This window comes from Paralichthys olivaceus, chromosome 21 (genome assembly GCF_024713975.1).
Source record: "Paralichthys olivaceus isolate ysfri-2021 chromosome 21, ASM2471397v2, whole genome shotgun sequence".
NCBI lineage: Eukaryota > Metazoa > Chordata > Actinopteri > Pleuronectiformes > Paralichthyidae > Paralichthys > Paralichthys olivaceus.
Genome location: NC_091113.1, coordinates 5,897,051 through 5,915,930, shown reverse-complemented (window position 1 = coordinate 5,915,930; position 18,880 = coordinate 5,897,051). Strand labels below are relative to the sequence as shown.

The window sequence follows — 18,880 nt, the reverse complement described above, 5'->3', positions numbered from 1 at the left end:
CTAGGGAATAAAAGATAGTAGATAAAAGATTGAAAGTACCCAATTCATCTTCTGAGATGAAATTATGGCGTTTTTGGCAGATTCTGATTGTTCTGTTTGGTTTCAGGTGTAGAGCCCCTGGGTTCAGAGTGGAGCAGCGAGGCCCTGCTGTGGTTCCAGACTTTGGTGGATGGTGAGCAGCTCTCTGCACGTGTTCTCTCTGTCACTGAGCAGGGCTACGGTGTGGAGCTGCAGAGCAGAGGGCAGAATGTGGCTGATGCCCTAATTTCTGAGCAACTAGCCAAAGTTCCTGGAGAGGTTCCCAAAGAGACCCATGCAAACACAGGCTCTGAAGCCAAATACCAAGAGAGTGCAACACAAAATGAGCACAGCCAAATATGTGCTCAAGCCTCCAATCAGACAGGAGCCACTTCCAAAGAGATGCCAGCTGAAGAGCAAACTGCTGTGTCATCAGAAGGTCAGCTACAGCCAACGACTCTAAGATGAAGATGAAGATGAAGCATTGGTCAATTTTAGGAGCCTGATTGAAATTTTGTTTTTTTCAGTACCATCTTTCCCAGTGGACTGGAAGACGGTGGAGCTGCCTCTCAACGAGACCTTTAATCCGTACATCCCAGCTGTCACTAGTCCTTCGCTCTTCTACCTGCTTGGTCCCAGTCTGGGTCAGAACATTCTCTCACGTCGCTGATATACAAATGGTGAAACAGTAGGAAAGGGCCTCAGCCACTGTTACATGTTGAAATTGCTGTTTGTTTTTCAATAGTAGAACAGCAGAAGCTGCAGCAGCTGATGATGGACGTAGCTGCCTACTGCAGCAACAACCATGCATCTTTGTCCTCTGCTGTCCTGAGCAGACCAGCTCCTGAGGCTGCCTGCTGCGTCCAGTTCTCTGGTGAGGAACATTATATTATTCATCTAGCTTTACTGATGGCCGTTCTTGGTTTTTAATCATTGCTATTACTCCTTAAAGCCACGAGGTGTCAGACAGGTAAATTACAACGACTGACTGTGGGCCTGTTTCAGCCTTACATCGATCTGCCCTGCACAATGGCTGACAAATAATAATCACACTGACGTATTAGGTTCGTTTTCACATCAGATTGTTGTTTATGAGGAAATTGCATCCAGGGTTTAATAGTCACTGTCATCAGGGGAAAACCCCGTCACCCAGGTATCATCATTCCCACACATTGTTTAATGATTGCAGGAAAGAAACTGTACTAGGACAAACCATCAAGCTCTTCAACATGCAAACACAGTCGGCTGCCATGAATTCTCTTCTTCCAGTTTTTATGTTTGTTCTCCGACAATTCTTGAGACCCCACCTGCAGTTGTTACCGTGCAGACCCAAGCTGGTAATTTGGCGTCTGCTAGTAGATATAATTACACAGCGTGTGCTCAGTGCAGCGTAAGAGCAGCTCTGCTTTAAACACAGCATACAAGTAGGAGACTATACCTTAGCATACATTCCATAGCTCGGCTAACAACAGGGTCCGATTTAATGGATTTTGTTTTGCAGAATCTGGTCGGGCTCAGCACATTTTAGGGTCAGCTGTGGATGTTAGACCAAAAGCTCCGGAAACATGATTATTGATAACGTATTGTATCCTATGTTGTGGGCCTCAGAGAATTCTTTTTAAGTTCAAAGAAAATGTACTTTTGAATCAGTAACAAAAAGTTGAATGAACATATTACAATGAACTTCTGGAGCTTGTAAACTATATATTAATTCTAATCCTCCACAACTTTTATTGCTCAAAAATCCACCAAAATATGAAACAGGAGTTGTTTGACTTTTCTTTTTTCCAGCTGACAGTAACTGGTACCGTGCAGTGGTCCTGGAAGTTGGTGAGGAAGAGTTGAGTGTCATCTATGCAGATTACGGCAACACTGAAAAGGTGCCGTTCTCCCGAATTTTACCCATCCCCAAGCACCTCCTGCAGCTTCCCTTTCAGATCACCCGCTGCACCCTTGCTGGTAATTATACAGCTTTATATTCTTCTGTCTAGAATTCATTTCACACTAAACCATAATTGTGCTATATGTATTTCCTCTGCCCTGTAGTGTTTTACTCCCTTATATGCACCTCTGCTGCTCCCGTTCCCCAGGTAAGGAGCACTTCCCTGTCGAGTGGCCAGAGGAAGTGCAGCAGCTGTTTCAAACCATCCTCGCAAAAGGCGTCCTCGCCACCGCTCAGTCCTTCGATGGCTCAGCTAACGTGCTGTCGCTCAGTCTGCCCACTGAGAGCGGCGGAGGGCAAGTCACTGCCATGATAGTGGAGGCACTGCAGGTCCTGACCAAGACAAATCCTTCCCCAGCCACCACCCAGAAGGCTGATCAAACTGACAGCGGCACACCTCCTGTCGGCGCTACAGTCGAGCCTGAGTGCCCACAGCCCAAGTCCGTACCTGAAACCCAGAAGAGGCTGGAACACACGACAGATGCCAGTGGATCAACCATAACTTCAGAGCCAACGCCCCACACTCACCAACAGAATAAAATAACATATGTAGAATCAGTCAGTGGTTAGTGACGTCACAATTTCAATGTTATTTTCAATATTGTTTGATCATCTAATAATTGTTAGTTATGTTTTCCTCTGCATTGATTTGTTTTTTTGTTAGTCAGCAACTTTACACAAAAAAATCTCAACATATTACCATGAAACCTGTTGGTATGGGTCAGAGAAGAACCCGTCAGATATTGGTGTGGATCATATTAACTGGAATTTTTTATCCTATTGTCAACATCGGCTTTTTTCAATGTTTTTGTGGAATTCCTGGATTTTTATGAGGAAAAAAAATCTAGCATATATAAAAATGTTAATATCTTAATTACTAAAATCTTTGAAAAAATTGTATTTCAGAAGATCCAGTGCAGAAGATTATTGATCAAATGGAGCCACCATTAAAAGTGAACACAGAAACTCATGGTGCGTCTGCTTCAAAACAAGAACATGATCTGTGACTGATTTAAATTGTTTTAAACTTTTTGTGACAGTTGAAGATGGTGTGATGTTCACTTGTCCTTCTTTTGGAATCTCAGATCCTCAGACCTCCGGCTGCTGCTGTGCGAGCCTGAAGACGAAGGTCAGATCCACAGTTTGAAACCATCATTTTGATTTATTTTCTCACATTTGATTTCCTGTCGTACTTCAAATGTAGAAATACAAATTAATATCTGTCATTGTTTTCTCTCGTCTTCCGCAGATGGATCACCTGGAACAGCTGATGCAGCTGCAGATTTCTCTCATGGGGCAGTTCCTTGGACAGAAAAAATAATGTTTACCCATAATGCACTATTCTCCAATCCTGTTTGCCAACTTCAAAATTGTGGTTGTGTTAATGTTATACCATAAGTTACCTTCCAGCTTTAATTTTAATTTAAAAGTGAAAAACTTTGTAGAGAGCTTTTGTGTTTTTAACCTGCAGTTGTTTAGGTTTTAATATTTTTGGAAGCTTTTGGAAACCTGTTGCTTGAAAGTTATCAGAAAAATTTCAGATGTTCAACTCAATTTTCAAAGTGTTTGTGTCCCCGTGAGTTTGAATGGAGCCGCTGCCATTGGTTTCTTTATTCAGTCCTGTTCACTTGTTCAGGTGGGATGTCCATCCTGGTCCACTTTTCTGTTTGACATGTGTTCACATAAAAAATCTGTGATGGAAAAAAATAGAACTATAAGTGGGTTGTCTTTTTTTTGACTACTCCAAAACATCCAGAGGGAAAAGTTGATGTTTGAAAACGTGTTTCCTACATTTCCCTCAGTGGAGGTGTGTGGATTAGTTTGTCTTCATGGTCCCAGGCTGTCTGAGCTCCTCCCTGTCTCCACGTTTGAGACGAGGGCAAATCAGAGCCCGCTCACCGGGGCAGGAGAACCAGAGGTGTGCGCACGGAGAGGAGGCGGGGTCACTGCGCTCCTGTCCCCGGGGCTGAGTTAGTCACATCCCGGATCCGGAGCGGTGAGGAGCCCCGGGGGAGAACCGGTCAGAGACGGAGGAGCCCAGGCGGCAGCGCACGGTAAGAAGATGTTTTATCCGGTTTGTCTGCGGGTGTTTCAGTCGAATGATGCTGCAGAGGCTGGTCTGCTGAATGACTCAAGTGTTTCCATGTGAATTAAATTAAACCAAAAGTGAAACATCTGGATGTTTCTGCTCAGATGATGAGGACAGATATGAATACAAATGTAAGAGTGCCTCTGTATGAATGTCATCACATCAGTCTCATGGATGGAGAAGTCATTTGAAAAAACACAAGTGAACGAAACAATTCCCTCCTAAAAGTTTTGAAATGAATTTCTTGAATTCCATCCACCCATTTACGACTTAACCAGGATGACCGGCATCACTTCTGTTTGTCTTGTTGAGTAAACCTGAGCTCCTGTTGCATGACGGGGTCACAACCTCTGACCTCTGACCCTGATTTAAAAGTGGCCAGACGCTGAACTACAGGGGAAATTAAACTTATTTTAATTCAAACAGTTTTCTTTCAATCCTGAAACTTAGCTCGTGTTTGATTGTTTTAAAGTGTGTGCGTGTGTGTGTGCGTGTGCGTTCGTGTTCCTCTAATTAAAGCTTTTACTGAGCAACAGCGCCCTCTGCAGCCACACGTGCTAATTCGTTCTGTTGGACTCCTTGTTTCTAACGATGAAGGTTTTCATGTTGAGAAACACTAATAAATGCTGGATATTACCCATGATCCTTTGCTTACTGAACTGTTTACAGGGGTTTGCGCAGGGTCTTAAATATCTTAAGTGTAAAATCGAATCATCTCAATTTGAGACCTTAAAGAGACTTAATTACATAATAGGTCTTAATGATGTTAACGCTAACTTCCATCATGCTTTAAGATACATGCATAGTTTGTAATGTCTGTGTCTTAAATAATGGGGAAGTGTCTCCAATATTCCTTCAGATCTGTTGTAGAATCTGCTATTTTAATGCCAGTGTCACATAACGTTGCTTTAATAATGCAGACGGGAGCTTTTATTTACTCCATCAGATTGGAGTGGGGAGTTCAGGAAGGTTTTCACATCCTCTGTGTTTGGTTGATCTGCTTGGAACACGTCCACGTGCTTGATTGAAAACCAACACGTTCTTTTTGAATTACAGTCCACATTTGTTCTTCTGTTGTTCTGAAGGTTGCTCTTTCAGGTGACTCATCATGAAATCCTTTAACCTGTGAGGATGTTTTCTCAAAGTGATTCCAAATACAGGTTAGGAGAGCTCTGGGTTTCGTATGAAGTCCGTCCAAATGCTCGCACTCGTTTCTAATGACAGACTACAAGAGTGCAGGCACTTTCCAACCTGTCGACCAATTCAAAACAGACGGCACACCCGCGGCCGAGGCCTTTTTTCTCTTTGAGGTGGTTATGTTTTTAGGAATGCCCCTAAATTAGTCTCATTTGAATTTTAACCCCTGTATCAGGTTTCAGTCAAGCTGAATAACATTTGACCTTGATTTCTTTTTAATATAAGCACCTTGTATGAAAGACAGAGGACCCACAGGTTTGTGTCTTTAAGTTAAGCTGTAATGAAAGTTTGAGAGAGGGCGACAGAGGGGAGGGGCGGAGGGATCCAGAAGAATGCTTGTGAAGAGACAGCCAGTTTTCAGACAGGTGTGTGTCGTGCACATGCATGTGTAGTCTACACCATGTGGATATTTTATTTGTAGGTATGCATGGCTGCTTCCTCCTCCGATCATGCTAGCCTGTGTGTGTGTGTGTGTCGAAGCCCCTGGAAGTAATGAAATTTCTTGTCCTTGAGACGTAAATACAGCATCAATAGCCCCTGGTGATGTTTATCAGTCGCTGCATGCCTGCTCTGTAGATCTGTATCTCACACACACACACTCCACACACAATCCTTACAGCAAGGCTCCGTCCTCCTGCACACAATTCTGTCTCTGTTTCAGAAACACACACAGCCTCTTACCTATAGGAAGGTGAGTCCGTCTCAGACACTTTTCAGACACAGGCAGGAGATCATGGTCGAGCTCATCAGCAGTTATCAAACCTTGTCTTTTGAATTTAGAGCCAACAATGAACTTACAGAACAAAGCAGGGGGATCGTTAATTCTTCATTTTAACATTTTCAACACTTTCCATCCAGGAACACACACATCTTTGGTGAACACACTGATTACATCGAGAATATCAAAAACACACACACACACACACTCTCTTTGCGTTCCTTTGTTCCCCCTCATTTTAAATTCTGTCCTAGTCAAAACAAAGAGTGTTCGACATGCTGGTGTGATGTCAGTGAGGTGATGTGTGTGTGTGTGTGTGTGTGTGTGTGTTACAACCTCTCGTGTGCTAAAATGTTTTGCTACATGTCAGAATCCTTGTGTTCCTCCTTGTTGGCTGTCAGTCATCAGGTATCTTTTCATTTGAACTTGTTGAAAGGTCGACCGACAATTAGCTGAGGGAACAAGTACTTAATTTTCTTACTTGACTGGCCTGAGACGGAGGCTAAATGTGGCCTGTGGCTAACGTCTTTCTTCGTCATCTTCCTTTTAGCGTCATGTTGTAGTTCTGGTACTTGAACGCTCTCAGAGAACAGCCTGTAGGCGTGAACTGTTGTTCTTCTGGGGAGATATTTCAGCGGTTCCCCACCTGGACGCTCAGATCATGACATTTTTGTTGCACAGAATTCCATTTATATTTTTTAATTGTATTTTTCTAGACTTCTATGTTCTTTGTGTAATATTGATCCTTCCACTTCTTCAGCCTCATAAAAAGTCTTCAAACGTTGCAGCAAAGTTTTTTTAATAATACTGAACCCCCTGTTTTTTAGATTTTGTTCTGTATTTCTTCCTCAGCCTGTGTCCTGTTGTTCCAGGTGTCCAACATGCTCCCTGATATCCATCTCTCCCTCCTTGTACCTCTGCTGCTGCTGCTTCAAGGTCGGTACTACTGTTTTTCATTTCATTCCTCCCTCATCATTAAATGATCAAAACACACAAAACGTGAGGGCACACAACCTTTAGCTCATCTCCACAACCTGATCTTGTATTTTTTGCATATTTGCTGTTAAAGTCAATCAGACAAACTCCATTGATATAACACATTTCAAACAAATCAAATGCAATTCAAAGTGCTTTACAGGTGAGTCACAAAACGTAGGATGTTAAAAATGATTTCAAAAAGAGAAAAACATTCAGATTTAGAGACTAATGCAAACCAAGGCAATCACTTCCAGAAACATTAAAATAAATAAATAATAAAACAAAATAAATAAGATAATAATAATGATTAACAAAACAAGTAATGAAACCATACAATTATAAAACACCAGAATAAAGAAAGCTGGAAATGTATGACCCTCGACTGATGCTCCTCCGGCCAACCTCAGATTCTTTACAAGATCTTTTACTGCTCAAACCTGTCGAGGTCCCGGTCCTGAAGAATTCTTGTAGGTTTTCTACACAGGTCAAATCGAGTGTCGTATTTTATAGCGTATCGTCAGTTGTTCTCTTGCACCCGAGAGTTTTTGGTATTTGCCCGAGGGGAGAGGCGGCGTTTGTGGGGCAATACAATCTGCAAGTTGTTTTCAAAAATGACAGCTTTAGCACCACGTGAAGTATTTATTAACGGCCAGTTTAAGACTTTGAACCTGAACCAAACCAGACTGTTTCACCTTGTCAGAGACGCCCCCTTCTCCTCCTGCGCTGACAACACAGATAACATGTTGCAGGACAAATATCCATGTAATCCAGCCTGTCAAAGTCAATCTCACAGACGAGATGGAAGCTGATTTCTGTGGTTGGTACTCATCAACTCGTCGGCCTGAAGGATTCCTGCTCATTATCTCCTGATTTTCCTGCCATGTTTTCAATCACAGATATTACAGACACACTCAGAGGCTTTTTTTCTTTAGCTGAACAGACAGACTTTTTGTTCAGAGCAGTGGGGCCCCACTGACCGAGAGAGCAGCTTGCCAAGAACCTAAACTTTCACTGTGAGGAGGACTTACGGACTGACGCTGGAATTAGGGGCAGATGAAAGGGTCAGGATTGCAAAGACGCGGTGTATGGTTGCAGGCGCTGCTTTTCTTTTAGCGATTAGTGTTGAATGTTTCCTGTGTTGGTGATGACCAGGATGATGAGGACATTAAAAGAGGGGGACGTCAAGTCAGCTGCTTTATTTCTGAAGGAAAATATAGTTTGTATTAACATTAATATCAGATTTTCTTATTGTCTTCACATCAAAATAGTGACTTTGTTTCACTGCTGGTGTTCAATCACAGCTGAACAAACTGGTGAAAGATGACCAGAATTAATTATCAATAACCGCCTCCATGTACTGTTGTCTTCTGCCTCCATCCCAGAAGATTAACATGTTTGGTTCTTTCCATATCTCACAAGGTATCATCATTTACTTTTTTGTCATTCAGAATATATGTTGTTATAATAAAAGAAAAAAAAAACCACAGACACATGGAGAAGACTCATCACAGATGTACACAAGTACTGAAAATAAAAATACTGTAACACTAAAATCAATTCTCACTTGCAGCCCAAAATTTCTGGTCGTGTCCTCTTATTAAATGTCGTCCAAGCTTAATCCAGCTACATCGTCGGATGCAGAGATAAACTTTGCACATGAAACTGATCTGTGGTGTTTCTGTCCTGTGTGGTTTTCCTCTTCTGACAGTCAACACAACATGTCCTGACTGAAGAGAAGGATAGTGCACGTTTGTAAAATCACTCGAGCGGACCGTCCCTCTGCTGGACAAATACCTCTGTGACCCACAGGGGTTACCAGGGACACCAGGACGTGTTCACATGCCGAACAGGAAGTCACATGTCCCCCCCCCCCTCCCTCCTCTCTGAGCTGTAGCCTGAACAGAGCAATGTCCTCTCAGTGACTAGAGCTAAAGAATGGTCTTCTTCACTTGTCCATTCACATCAGCTTTAAATACTCAATTATCCAGCCCAGAGGGCGTCAAGTGGGAGTCAGTGAACTGCGTCGGCTTCAGAGACAACATCCATATTTATTATTCTTATTTTAATTTCTCTAGACACTCTACTTTTTAGTGACACTGTATTTTAAATGTGTACCGGGCGGAATCTGGAGTTAGTTAGTTTGTGAAGTGAATGAGCAATGAGGCAAGACAATAATTAAAAATATAAATTAAACTGATTAAGTTATACCTTTAGTTTTCACTGTCTTTGTATGTTGATCAGCTTCTTCTGTCCTGGTAGCACCATGCATGTGGATAATACCGTTTGCATACAGTAGGTGTGGACATTTCACCTCCATGTTGTTTTTCTCCCTTCCAGCCCAGCAGGGCATCACGGTGCAGGAGATCCAAACCAGCCATGACAACATCCTGAAAATCAACTCAGCAGGAGAGAGTGAGTTTGTGACCAAAACCACGTTCACCCGTCACAAAGTGATTTAGGATGGCGAGGCTGCGCATCTGCATGCGGTTTCATTTCAAATAGAATAATCATGAGTTAGAAACTTTGTCCTTTGAGGTGGTGGGTGGTCTTATCAGCCTGATGTCTCTGGGAGGAAATGGGACACACTCTCCCAGTCCCTAAGGACACTCTGCACGATTGGCTGCACATTCTGACACAACAGTAACACTGCAGGTTATTTACGCTGACAGCGAGTACAAACATGCTCCAGGGAGGGAGACGGGAAGAGTTTTTGCTCTGTAATGGTTTTATGGAAAAGAAAATTGAGCTCTGGCACGTTGAGACGCTTTTTTCCTTGTTATGTCGACGTATTATTTTCATCTGCAGCAGCCCATTTTATTTCCAACCAGGATAATCCCATAATGTCCCGAATAGCTCTTTCCCAGGAATGCATCCGTTTCTTCCTTCTTATCTTGACATCTCGTGGATATCATTTTTTTCTGATGTGTGTGTTTCTGTGGAAAGTGATGCAGTGCTCAGCGGCGATGGACATCCTCTTCCTCCTGGATGGTTCCTACAGCGTGGGGAAGGGCAGCTTTGAGAGGTCCAAACATTACGCCATCAAACTCTGCCAAGCGCTCGACATCGGACCAGACAAGGTTTGTCTTCTTTTCTCTCTCTCTTTCATTCTGCCTGTTTCTCTCTCGCCAACCACCACTGGTGTAATCCCACGTTTTTACAGGTGCGCGTTGGTTTGGTTCAGTTCGGCTCCAGTCCTCGGCTGGAGTTTTCTCTGGACTCGTACACTACCAAACAGGAGCTGAAGAAGCACATGAAGAAGATTTCTTACAGGTGAGTCTCTCACCTCACTTGCACAGAGACGGGGGTTTGGGAAACAGGAGACTTTATGATCAGTGTCATTTGCCTCTAATGAAGCAATCTCAAAGAATGATCAAAAATGTCTAAGATGATCTAAAAGCTCAAATACAGATCAAAAACAAACTGAAAACCAACTGCAAGGTATTGAAATGCTTAAAACTAATTTATCACAGTAGAGTTCCTCCCTCCACCAAATTTAGTCATAGATATCAGTTTCCAAAATGTACCAGAGGTTTTTTTTCATCAAGATCCATAAATCAATATCTGGGATTTACGTGAAAAATGAAGATAAAAAAATCCTGGATCTACATAATAAGTGTAGACATGTTTGATTCCTTCATAGTTCTCACCAACATCTAAAATAAAATTGATTTGTGGTTTACGGTGGCAGTGATAATGTAGATGTCTGTGTTCTAATGAACTTCTCTTCAGTCAGGATTGTTCTGACACTAACATGTGAAAAACTTACAGGGGAGGCAGCACCCAGACAGCCCTAGCTCTCAAGTACATCCTGAGGAAGGGTTACCCAGGCGGCCGCAACTCCTCAGCCGTGGCTCGTGTTGCCATCCTCCTGTCAGACGGGAGGTCTCAGGGCAACACGGTGCAGGCGGCTGCACGGCTCAAAGAAACAGGCGTGGTCTTGTTCGCCATCGGTGTGCGCTTTCCCAGGTAATTATTATTATATCATCAATTATAACATTATTTTACACGTCTCTCATAATAAACTACAACACGTTTTCCTTTTGTTGTTTGATTTACTGTTTTCTCTGTGTCACAGGTGGGAGGAGCTACATGCTGTGGCCAGTGAGCCAATGGAAAGCCACGTGTTCTTCGCCGAGCATTTCTACGATGCCGTCAACGGCCTGTACACGACACTGAGCACGTTCTCTGTCTGCAACGCCACGCCAGCAGGTGGGAGATCATTGGGTCGACACTGGACAATAATGAGAATCTAAAAATGATCTTCTCTTCCTCTCTAACTCTCCTCCGTTCTCAACATCCCTCCATCCTCTCCCTAACGCTGATTCCAATGGATCCCGTGGTTTTCCGTCGTCCAGGCTGTCAGGTGGAGTCGTTCCCCTGCGAGAGGAAGACGCTGGAGACGGTGAAGGAGCTGCAGGGGAATTTCATGTGCTGGAAAGGCTCCAGGGGTTTTTCCACGTACACATCCCTCTGCCCCCACTACAGGCAAGTGAACATGAATGGGTGAAGTTTAAAATTGTGCAACAAAAGAAAAAACATCCTCCAATTTACTGAAACTGTTTTAATACATTTTCTAAGCAGCTGCACAATACAAGCACCTGACCAGAAAATACAATTTAATTAGTTTTGCATTTCATGTGAGTTGAGTTTTCACTTGTTATTGTTTTTGTGTGTTGCAGGTACAGCAAGGCTTACAAGAGACACCAGACAGTTTGCCATCGCACGATCTGTCCAGGTGATAACCTAGTTCTTTCTCTTTGAATCCACATGCTGTTTACTCTTCTTTTTTTTTTTTTTAGATGATGTGTGTTTGTGCCTCTCACCTCCTGCCTCTCCCTCTCTCCCTCTCTCTCTCTCTCTCTGCAGATCCCTGTGACTCTCAGCCCTGTCTGAACGGTGGAACATGTGTATCAGAAGGTCCAGAGGGTTACAACTGTGTGTGTCCGCAGGGACACAGAGGAGACCCTCACTGTGGTTCGTTCACTGTCATGTAGACCAGAGGCTCTCAATATTTGAGTCAAAGACTCTTTACAAAGAGACCCCTTTATATGTGCTCTTTGGAATCAATTGACATAGTCTAATTGTTTTTACACATTCTACTGAGCTATTTGAACATCATGAGAAATATGTGACACAGATTACAGAGGTCTTTCACTGTTGGGGAAGCGACATGTCGTCCATCTTTATTTACAGTTTATGGTCCACTGAGATATTTGCAGCTGTTCACTAACGGAACGATCCCTCCTCAGCTCTTGCTTTATCACTCGACTGCTCTGTGGACCTGCTCTTCCTGCTGGAGGGCTCTGCCACTCTCCCCTTGGAGGGCTTCCTCCGCCTCAAGTCCTTCCTAAAGCGCTTCCTGCAGACGGTGATCGGGTCTGATAGCCCCACCAAAGTGGGCTTGGCGGTGTTTGGCGGCGAAGCTCAAGTCGAAGCCCCGGTGGGTAAGATCAGAGGGGGCCTGAAGGGCCTGCTCAAGGCGGTGGACGCGCTCCAACCAATCGGCGGTGAAACAAAGACAGGACAGGCGCTTCATTACGTCACACGCCACGGCTTCATGAGCGCACCGGTCTTCGCTGATGTGTCAGACGACCTCCCCCGCGTGGTGGTGCTGCTCACGGCCAACCCTGCTGTCGACGACGTGGTGCAGCCGTCTAAATACGCACGGGACAGAGAGATCTTTCTTATAGGGGTGGGACCAGAAAGCTTGAAGGGACAGCTGGATAATGTCACAGGAAATCCACAGAGGACTCTCACCTACACGTCTCCTGACAGGTTCAACGCCAAGATCCCAGAGCTCAAGGCCAAAATCTGCAGCGTGGACACGCAAGGTACAGAACAGACGTTTACACAATCTCCTTTCACAGACAGAATGTTCTGAATATTCTTGAATATTTTCACTATTACTACTGTATACTGAATACTTATACTAAATCCGAATTGTACTTGGGTTCTTGTTTTTTTCCATGCATGTCCAAAATATGCATCAACTTGTATTAATAATAATGATATTTTATCTTTTGTGTTTCTCAGGTTGTCTGGGTCAAGCAGTGGACCTGGTCTTTGCCCTGGACGCCTCAGGTGGCGTTGGCCGTGATAACTTCTCCACCCTGCGTGACTTTGTTCGCAGCCTCACCGTCCAGTTCGACATAAACCGAGACGTAGCCCAAGTGGCGCTTGTGGTTTACGGACGCAGAGCCACCACCGTCTTCAACCTGGACGCTCACGAGACTGGCTCCGCCATCCTCAAGGCGGTAGGTGGCGCCGAATACGTGGGCGGAGTGGCCTCGACTGGCTCGGCTTTGCTCCACATCCACTCCGACGTCCTGACCGTCGCCAAAGGTGCACGGCCCGGGGTCAACAAGGCCGTGGTGGTGCTGACCGACGGCTCGGGTGGCGGCGATGCTGTTGTACCGGCACAAAAGATAAGAGACAACGGAGTGTCCTTGTTTGTGATCGGTATCGGGGACGTGCAGAGAGAGAAGCTGCTGCAGATCGCAGGTTCAGAGGAGCACATGATCTCAGTGCCGATGTATGAGGACCTCAAGTACTTTGAGGACGTTCTGGTGCAGATGCTGTGTTCAGGTGAGATGCACTCAGGGAAAGAATTCCCAGAACAGCTTCTGCTGTTCCATGGACAGGAGCGAGAGGTTGATTCAAAAGAAATTCAATATAATCTGCCTAAAATTTTTTTAGTTTTTCTGCTTTTCCTTTCACTAACACTTCTTTACAGCTGTCTAGAGATAGAAAACAGAGAAATAGATGCTGTAAGAATTTAAATCTTTGAATGTATGTGACTTGAATTTCTGTCCACCAGAGGTAAAGAAGCCGGTAAACCTGTGCATCCCGAACCCGTGTATGAATGACGGGACCTGCCTCATGTCAGGAGGAAGCTTCCGCTGTCAGTGCCAAGGCTTCGAGGGACCACACTGTGAAACAAGTCAGTGAATTAACCAGAGTCTGGTTTTTAAATCTAAAACCCCCTCCATCAAATATTCAGTTTCACTGCACCCCCCCTCATCCTGATTGACATCCTGAATTCCCCATTTAAATTATTTGAGGAAAAGTTGGGGAATAGTGGTCGTGACTTTTTCTGTGGTTTTGTTCACAGAAAGCAGGAGGCCCTCGTCCAGAGGAGACCTTCCGAGGCCTGCAGGTCTTCGGAGGAAGAGCAGGCAGAGGAAGAGCCACCAGGAGCTGCTGCACCACTACAAACTGCACCGCCGGAGACACGCAGCCTGACACGCCTCAAACATGCTCAACACACATTTATCCACAGAAACCAATCACCTTCGAACTCTTAAGAACCAAGGATGTTTGTTGGAGTAAAGGGAAGATTTATCTTTTTGATATTTAAACTTGCACTGGAACTTGAACAAGTGCCTTCAAACTGTGTGTATCTCTACTCTGGTGTCCATTTGTGTCCTGGTTTGTCTTTTTGTTGTATTTGTCCGCCCCCACTGTGTATTCAAAGATGTAAACTTTTATATTATAAAATACATTATAGTGTGATTTTGTGTAAAGATTCTTTCTTTTTTACAGTTTAATAACAAACCGTATTTTCTCCTTCCAACTGAGATATCTGTCCATCATCATATCTATTATGGCTCACGGGGGCGCTAGAGCCAATCTCAGCTGACCAAGGGTGAAAAGTCATGCAATTCAAACAAAGGCAGAACCAGGATTCAAACCTAGAGCCCTCTTAGTCTCAAGGTGAGGGTGCTAACCACAAAAAGTCCAAAAGTGCTGTTTTCATGGTTCAGTATCGTTTTTAAAATGGGCCCTCCTGAAACTGATCGAGGTTTTTAAATGTAAAATGTGTATTTGTTTTCATTTTATTTTTTAGAAAGTATATGAAAGCACATGCAAACTTGATTTTAGTACTAGGTGCTGGTCAGAAATGGAAAAAAAAACAGAAGACACGTCCACACACCAGTTGAGGCTCTCACAAACCTTTTCAGTACTTCCCCAGGTGACTTTTCTTCAAACTGAAGAATCGTCTGGGGCGTAATTAAAGTTTGTGTGACCCTCAACTGGTGCGCGAAAATTTCTTATTCAATACTTTTATATTTTAAAGTGTGCTTTACTAATATTACTCTGGGGCGGGCAGACGAAGCTTACAAAGGGACAAATTCCCTAAGTTTTGTCAGTCCACCTTTAGTAAGATTAAAGTTTCAGTAGAATTACTCGACTTGTTTACACCAGCTCAAACATCCTCACGTCAAATGAGTCCCGTTCATGAATATTTTACTTTCATCGGTGAGGAGTGAATGCGTTCACTCTAATTATCCTTTAAATGTTTAATGCTGCAGGTTTCCTGTGTCCTCTGCAGATGTAACCTTCAGTTTGTTTTCAGCAGAGAAGCTCCACTGATGAGTGAGAGGTTCAAAGGCTAAAAAAACTAAAGGAAAACTTTCTGAGCCGCTGTCGTCGTCAGTACATTTTTATTTGAATAAAAAGTGCATTTCTAGCTAGCAATACAGGCCGAGAGGCTGGATAATGGTGTAAATATATTTACATCTTGGCTACCAGCATACATGAACCAAGCTACAAAAGTGTGTGTACAAAATGGGCATTTTAGTCGAGGGACGTCTCTCTCAAGACTTCAGTGGTCTCAAATATTTGGCTGTTTGCAGCATTGAAACATCCCGTTTCATCATTATCAAGAATGATTGTTAGACTGGCCGAAATGCTCCAACATCAAATTCCTCTTCTTTGCAAAAAGAGAAGTAAAAACACTTGTGAAGTCTTTAGAACCAAAGTTATCCAGTGGTATTTGAAGAGACAGCTTGTGCCTCTCTCTGATTGGCTCTGTTTAGTCTTGGCAGGGAGGTGATGAGGATGAAGGATCCAGAGAAGGGAGGTTGTTGATTTATTGGTCTGGACTTTTAATTGGCAGCTCCTTGAAAAAAGTAGGACGAGTTGTGGATTTGATCAGGTCAGAGGAGACCACAGGATGTTCTCCTCCTAGGTGGTGGATTTTTTCTCCCACTCCTGTTAATACAAATAAAAAAAGGAAAGTGAAACGCATTTTTCATAAAACTTCAACAACATTCACACTTTCAAAATAAAGTAACGCACCTTAGCTTTCTGCAGAACTTTGCCTTTCGTGGCCATGATGGAGGCCGGTCTGTTCTTTAGTGCAGAGGCGGAGTTGACTGGTGAGGCGGAGTCTGCACTGAGGATGCTGTTTGAGATTTGGGACGATGATGAAGATGATGATGATGTTGTTGATGAAGAAGTTGATAATGATGATGATGTCGTCTGGAGAGCAGGCATGGTTGCTGATTTAGCCTGAGAGTAAAAGGACAGAGGAGGTTCAGCTATAACCAATGTTTCAAACAGGATTTATTTTGATCGCCTCAGGAGGAAGAGTAATTTAAAGGTTCTGAAGTTCTGCATTTATACAATAGATGGTATATAAAGATGGACGACATGTCACCATCTAGAAATAAAGCAAGAATATCCTGGATACAAACGCAGAGTCTGAGCTATAGCGATCGTTTAGGTCTGTGATTCATACTGACCGTGGGCGTGTCCTGGAGGCTGCTGTCCAATGTGGTTCCCAGCGTGAACTGCCCTGACTCCACCTTCTTCAGACTTTCCTTCACCTCCATCAGCCGCAGCTCCACCTCCACCCTGCGGTGCTCTGCCTCCCGACACGCCTCCTCCCTCTGCTTCAGAAGGGCTTCCAGCGAGGCCTGCTGCTTTGGATCTAAAGATAACAAGACACCCGTCAGTCAGGTCAAGGTCAGCGTCAACTTTATTATCACGAGTTGGACAGGAAGTGAAGTGTGTGTATGTGCACCTTGGCAGGCGCTGAGCTCCTCTTTGGCCTCCCTCCTCTCCTTCTTCAGGTTTGCCAGACTGCTCCTCACCTCCTCCCTTTCTCTCTCCAGGCGGTCACGCTCGTCGATGTAGCGGCGCATGTCGGCCTCCGTGCGGTTTTTGCCCAGTTTCACTTCAACTGCACCGGGACTCCCTGGGAATTGAACATTTAAAAAAAAATCACAAATCTCAATGAAATAAAGTCACCTTGACATTTGCACGAGGAGCTAAAGAAGAAGAAAAGATGCAGTGATTATTAAAAAGCAAATATTTCCTTTTGAATATAAATATAGATTCCACCGTGAAGCTGACTGCAGGGGATGCGGTTTTTCACTAGAGGGAGCCGTGGTAATTTCAGATTAGAGATTAGAGGGAAGTAGTAAATCTGACTCACTGCAGAGGTAAATGTACATTTGATGTTTTTTGGAAAGTTTTGATAAAAATAGTTACAACTCAGTTTTGTTCTTTCTTCTACTCCTCTCATGGTGTACCAAGGACGGCCACTGAGTGTTTCCCCCTCACCTATGGTGTGAGCTTTGGGCCGCAGCGGTTGAGGACTGTGAGGGAACCCAGCAGTGGTGTGACCCGTCTGTCCTTTGTGTCCCCCGGGGGAGCTGAAGGCCGATGGGATTCCCAGGCTCGTCCTCTTCGGTGTCTCCTGGCTTTGGGACGTGGGTTTGAGGGCCTGAGGTGGCGCCTGCTGCGGCGTGGGAGTCGTCGGGCGCGTTTGCTCTGGTTTGCTGGCAGCGGACGTCAAACTTGTTCCGTTTAGGACGGGTGTCGGCTCTGGCTCAGAAGGGTTCGTCGAAGTGACCTGAAATCAACCAACCAAACATAAGAATTAAGTAATGTGAGGAATGGTTACGTCTGTTTTCTTACTTTGAATGTGTTTGGGAATGAGACGTGAGACGACTGTACCTCGTTATCTTGACACGTTGAGTCTCTCTGCTCTTCTTCGTTGACCGGGGGATGTATACAAGTGTCTTTGGTGGGCAGGTTTTTACCCCCACATGATGTATGGAGGAAGGAGCGCACAGGAACCAGGTCCAGGTAAACCTTTTCCTGCTCTGTTCCCTCTGGGTCCTTGGGCGCTGCTTGTGTTTCATCACATTGCTGAAGGTGGTTGTCCCCGCTGTCTGGCTGGATGCTGTCCTCAGCGTCCTGCGTGACACAAGAGCAGGAAGTTAGGAGATGGGAAGTGGCCACATGAAGCGAGTCCTGGATTTTAAAATTGAATTATAAAACAACAAAGAAGAGGCTGCTTGTTGTCTACAGCGACCCCAGTGGATATATATAAATACAATCATATTTGATCATCTTTTACCAAAGTTGTATTTTTCTAAACTTAACAAGTCAAAATATTAAGCCACACGTCTCCCCGATGATTTTCTGTTGCTTTTGGAAGGCGGTCAAGTTTCTTAGTTTGTATTTCATCTCTCTAAACTTGGTTGAGTTCATTTTAATTGTGAACGAACCTCTGGATCTGCTAAAGACGCCACATCGTCGTACAGTTCCTCTGAGTCGAGAGGGACGGCAGGCGGCGTGTCGATGTAGGTGTTCAGCTCTGAATATCTCCTCTGCATCAAGCTGGAGAAACACACACACACACACACACACTCAATTAAAGACTGTTCGCTACATATACTTTAAGATCCATTTCTCATGTAAGTGGACTGAAGTGAGAGCGTTACTATAGGGAAGTCTTGGCAGCAGTGACGATGCTGGAGATCCTCTCTGAGTTGACATAGTCGTACGTCAGATCCTCCGGGTCGGTCTTGCTGCCTGTTTGTGACAGCAGGAGGCCCAGCCAGTGACCCATGTCCGCTGACGTCTTTGCCTGGGAGGGGCCGAGAGCAGAGAGGAAAGGAAAAGATAGAGTGAGTCATCATGGATTTAAAACCTGGTCATTTATTTGGTTTTCCCTCTTATGACTTTCTATTAATGAAATGACTACCACACAAACGGCTCATAGAAACATATCACAGGTTATCAAAACATATGTTTGGAGAACCATCTTTAAAAAACAGTCCTCAAGACTCAACATGAAATTCCATTGCCTATGACCGCATATGCAGCAGGGTGGTACTGAAGGCCTAATGAAAAAGGGTGT

The 18,880-nt window shown here is 44.2% G+C and overlaps 3 protein-coding genes across 6 annotated transcripts in view; 2 read left to right on the top strand and 1 right to left on the bottom strand.

Annotated features, from left to right (window-relative positions):
• Positions 1-3,672, top strand: part of tdrd1 (tudor domain containing 1) — a 52,338-nt gene extending 48,666 nt beyond the window's left edge. The window contains exons 19-26 of one of the 2 annotated variants that reach the window (XM_069517995.1): positions 107-457; positions 546-662; positions 767-892; positions 1,810-1,977; positions 2,109-2,525; positions 2,867-2,932; positions 3,046-3,089; positions 3,210-3,672. In XM_069517995.1, the coding sequence (XP_069374096.1) occupies positions 107-457; positions 546-662; positions 767-892; positions 1,810-1,977; positions 2,109-2,525; positions 2,867-2,932; positions 3,046-3,089; positions 3,210-3,281 (1,361 nt within the window). In that variant the 3' untranslated portion in view covers positions 3,282-3,672. Of the gene's footprint in view, positions 1-106; positions 458-545; positions 663-763; positions 893-1,809; positions 1,978-2,108; positions 2,526-2,866; positions 2,933-3,045; positions 3,090-3,209 lie in introns of both variants that reach the window. The other variant, XM_069517994.1, reaches the window with a different exon arrangement.
• A 132-nt stretch (positions 3,673-3,804) lies between these two features.
• vwa2 (von Willebrand factor A domain containing 2) lies at positions 3,805-14,454 on the top strand. Of its 3 annotated transcripts, none has more exons than XM_020082925.2 (14): positions 3,805-4,014; positions 6,837-6,900; positions 9,280-9,354; positions 9,886-10,019; positions 10,103-10,212; positions 10,711-10,908; positions 11,018-11,151; positions 11,298-11,427; positions 11,622-11,677; positions 11,809-11,916; positions 12,192-12,773; positions 12,976-13,527; positions 13,760-13,882; positions 14,054-14,454. In XM_020082925.2, the coding sequence occupies exons 2-14, from the start codon at positions 6,846-6,848 to the stop codon at positions 14,182-14,184; spliced, it is 2,388 nt and encodes a 795-aa protein (XP_019938484.2). In that variant the 5' UTR covers positions 3,805-4,014; positions 6,837-6,845; the 3' UTR covers positions 14,185-14,454. The 3 variants fall into 3 exon arrangements, with proteins under 3 accessions (XP_019938484.2, XP_019938485.2, XP_069374097.1); XM_020082926.2 differs by having other exon boundaries at positions 6,817-6,900; XM_069517996.1 differs by having other exon boundaries at positions 6,792-6,900.
• A 915-nt stretch (positions 14,455-15,369) lies between these two features.
• afap1l2 (actin filament associated protein 1-like 2) overlaps positions 15,370-18,880 on the bottom strand; it is a 32,280-nt gene continuing 28,769 nt past the window's right edge. The window contains exons 12-19 of the mRNA XM_020082656.2: positions 18,462-18,607; positions 18,246-18,357; positions 17,689-17,931; positions 17,293-17,584; positions 16,751-16,924; positions 16,470-16,657; positions 16,024-16,236; positions 15,370-15,936 (exon numbers count right to left, since the gene is read on the bottom strand). Of these exons, the coding sequence (XP_019938215.2) occupies positions 15,910-15,936; positions 16,024-16,236; positions 16,470-16,657; positions 16,751-16,924; positions 17,293-17,584; positions 17,689-17,931; positions 18,246-18,357; positions 18,462-18,607 (1,395 nt within the window). The 3' untranslated portion in view covers positions 15,370-15,909. The remainder of the gene's footprint in view (positions 15,937-16,023; positions 16,237-16,469; positions 16,658-16,750; positions 16,925-17,292; positions 17,585-17,688; positions 17,932-18,245; positions 18,358-18,461; positions 18,608-18,880) is intronic.

Coding starts and splice junctions, on each gene's coding strand:
- vwa2 (XM_020082925.2), top strand. CDS start 6,846: ATGCTCCCTGATATCCATCTCTCCCTCCTTGTACCTCTGCTGCTGCTG. Junction 6,901..9,279: donor TCTGCTGCTGCTGCTTCAAG/GTCGGTACTACT, acceptor TCTCCCTTCCAG/CCCAGCAGGGCATCACGGTG. Junction 10,213..10,710: donor ATGAAGAAGATTTCTTACAG/GTGAGTCTCTCA, acceptor AAAAACTTACAG/GGGAGGCAGCACCCAGACAG.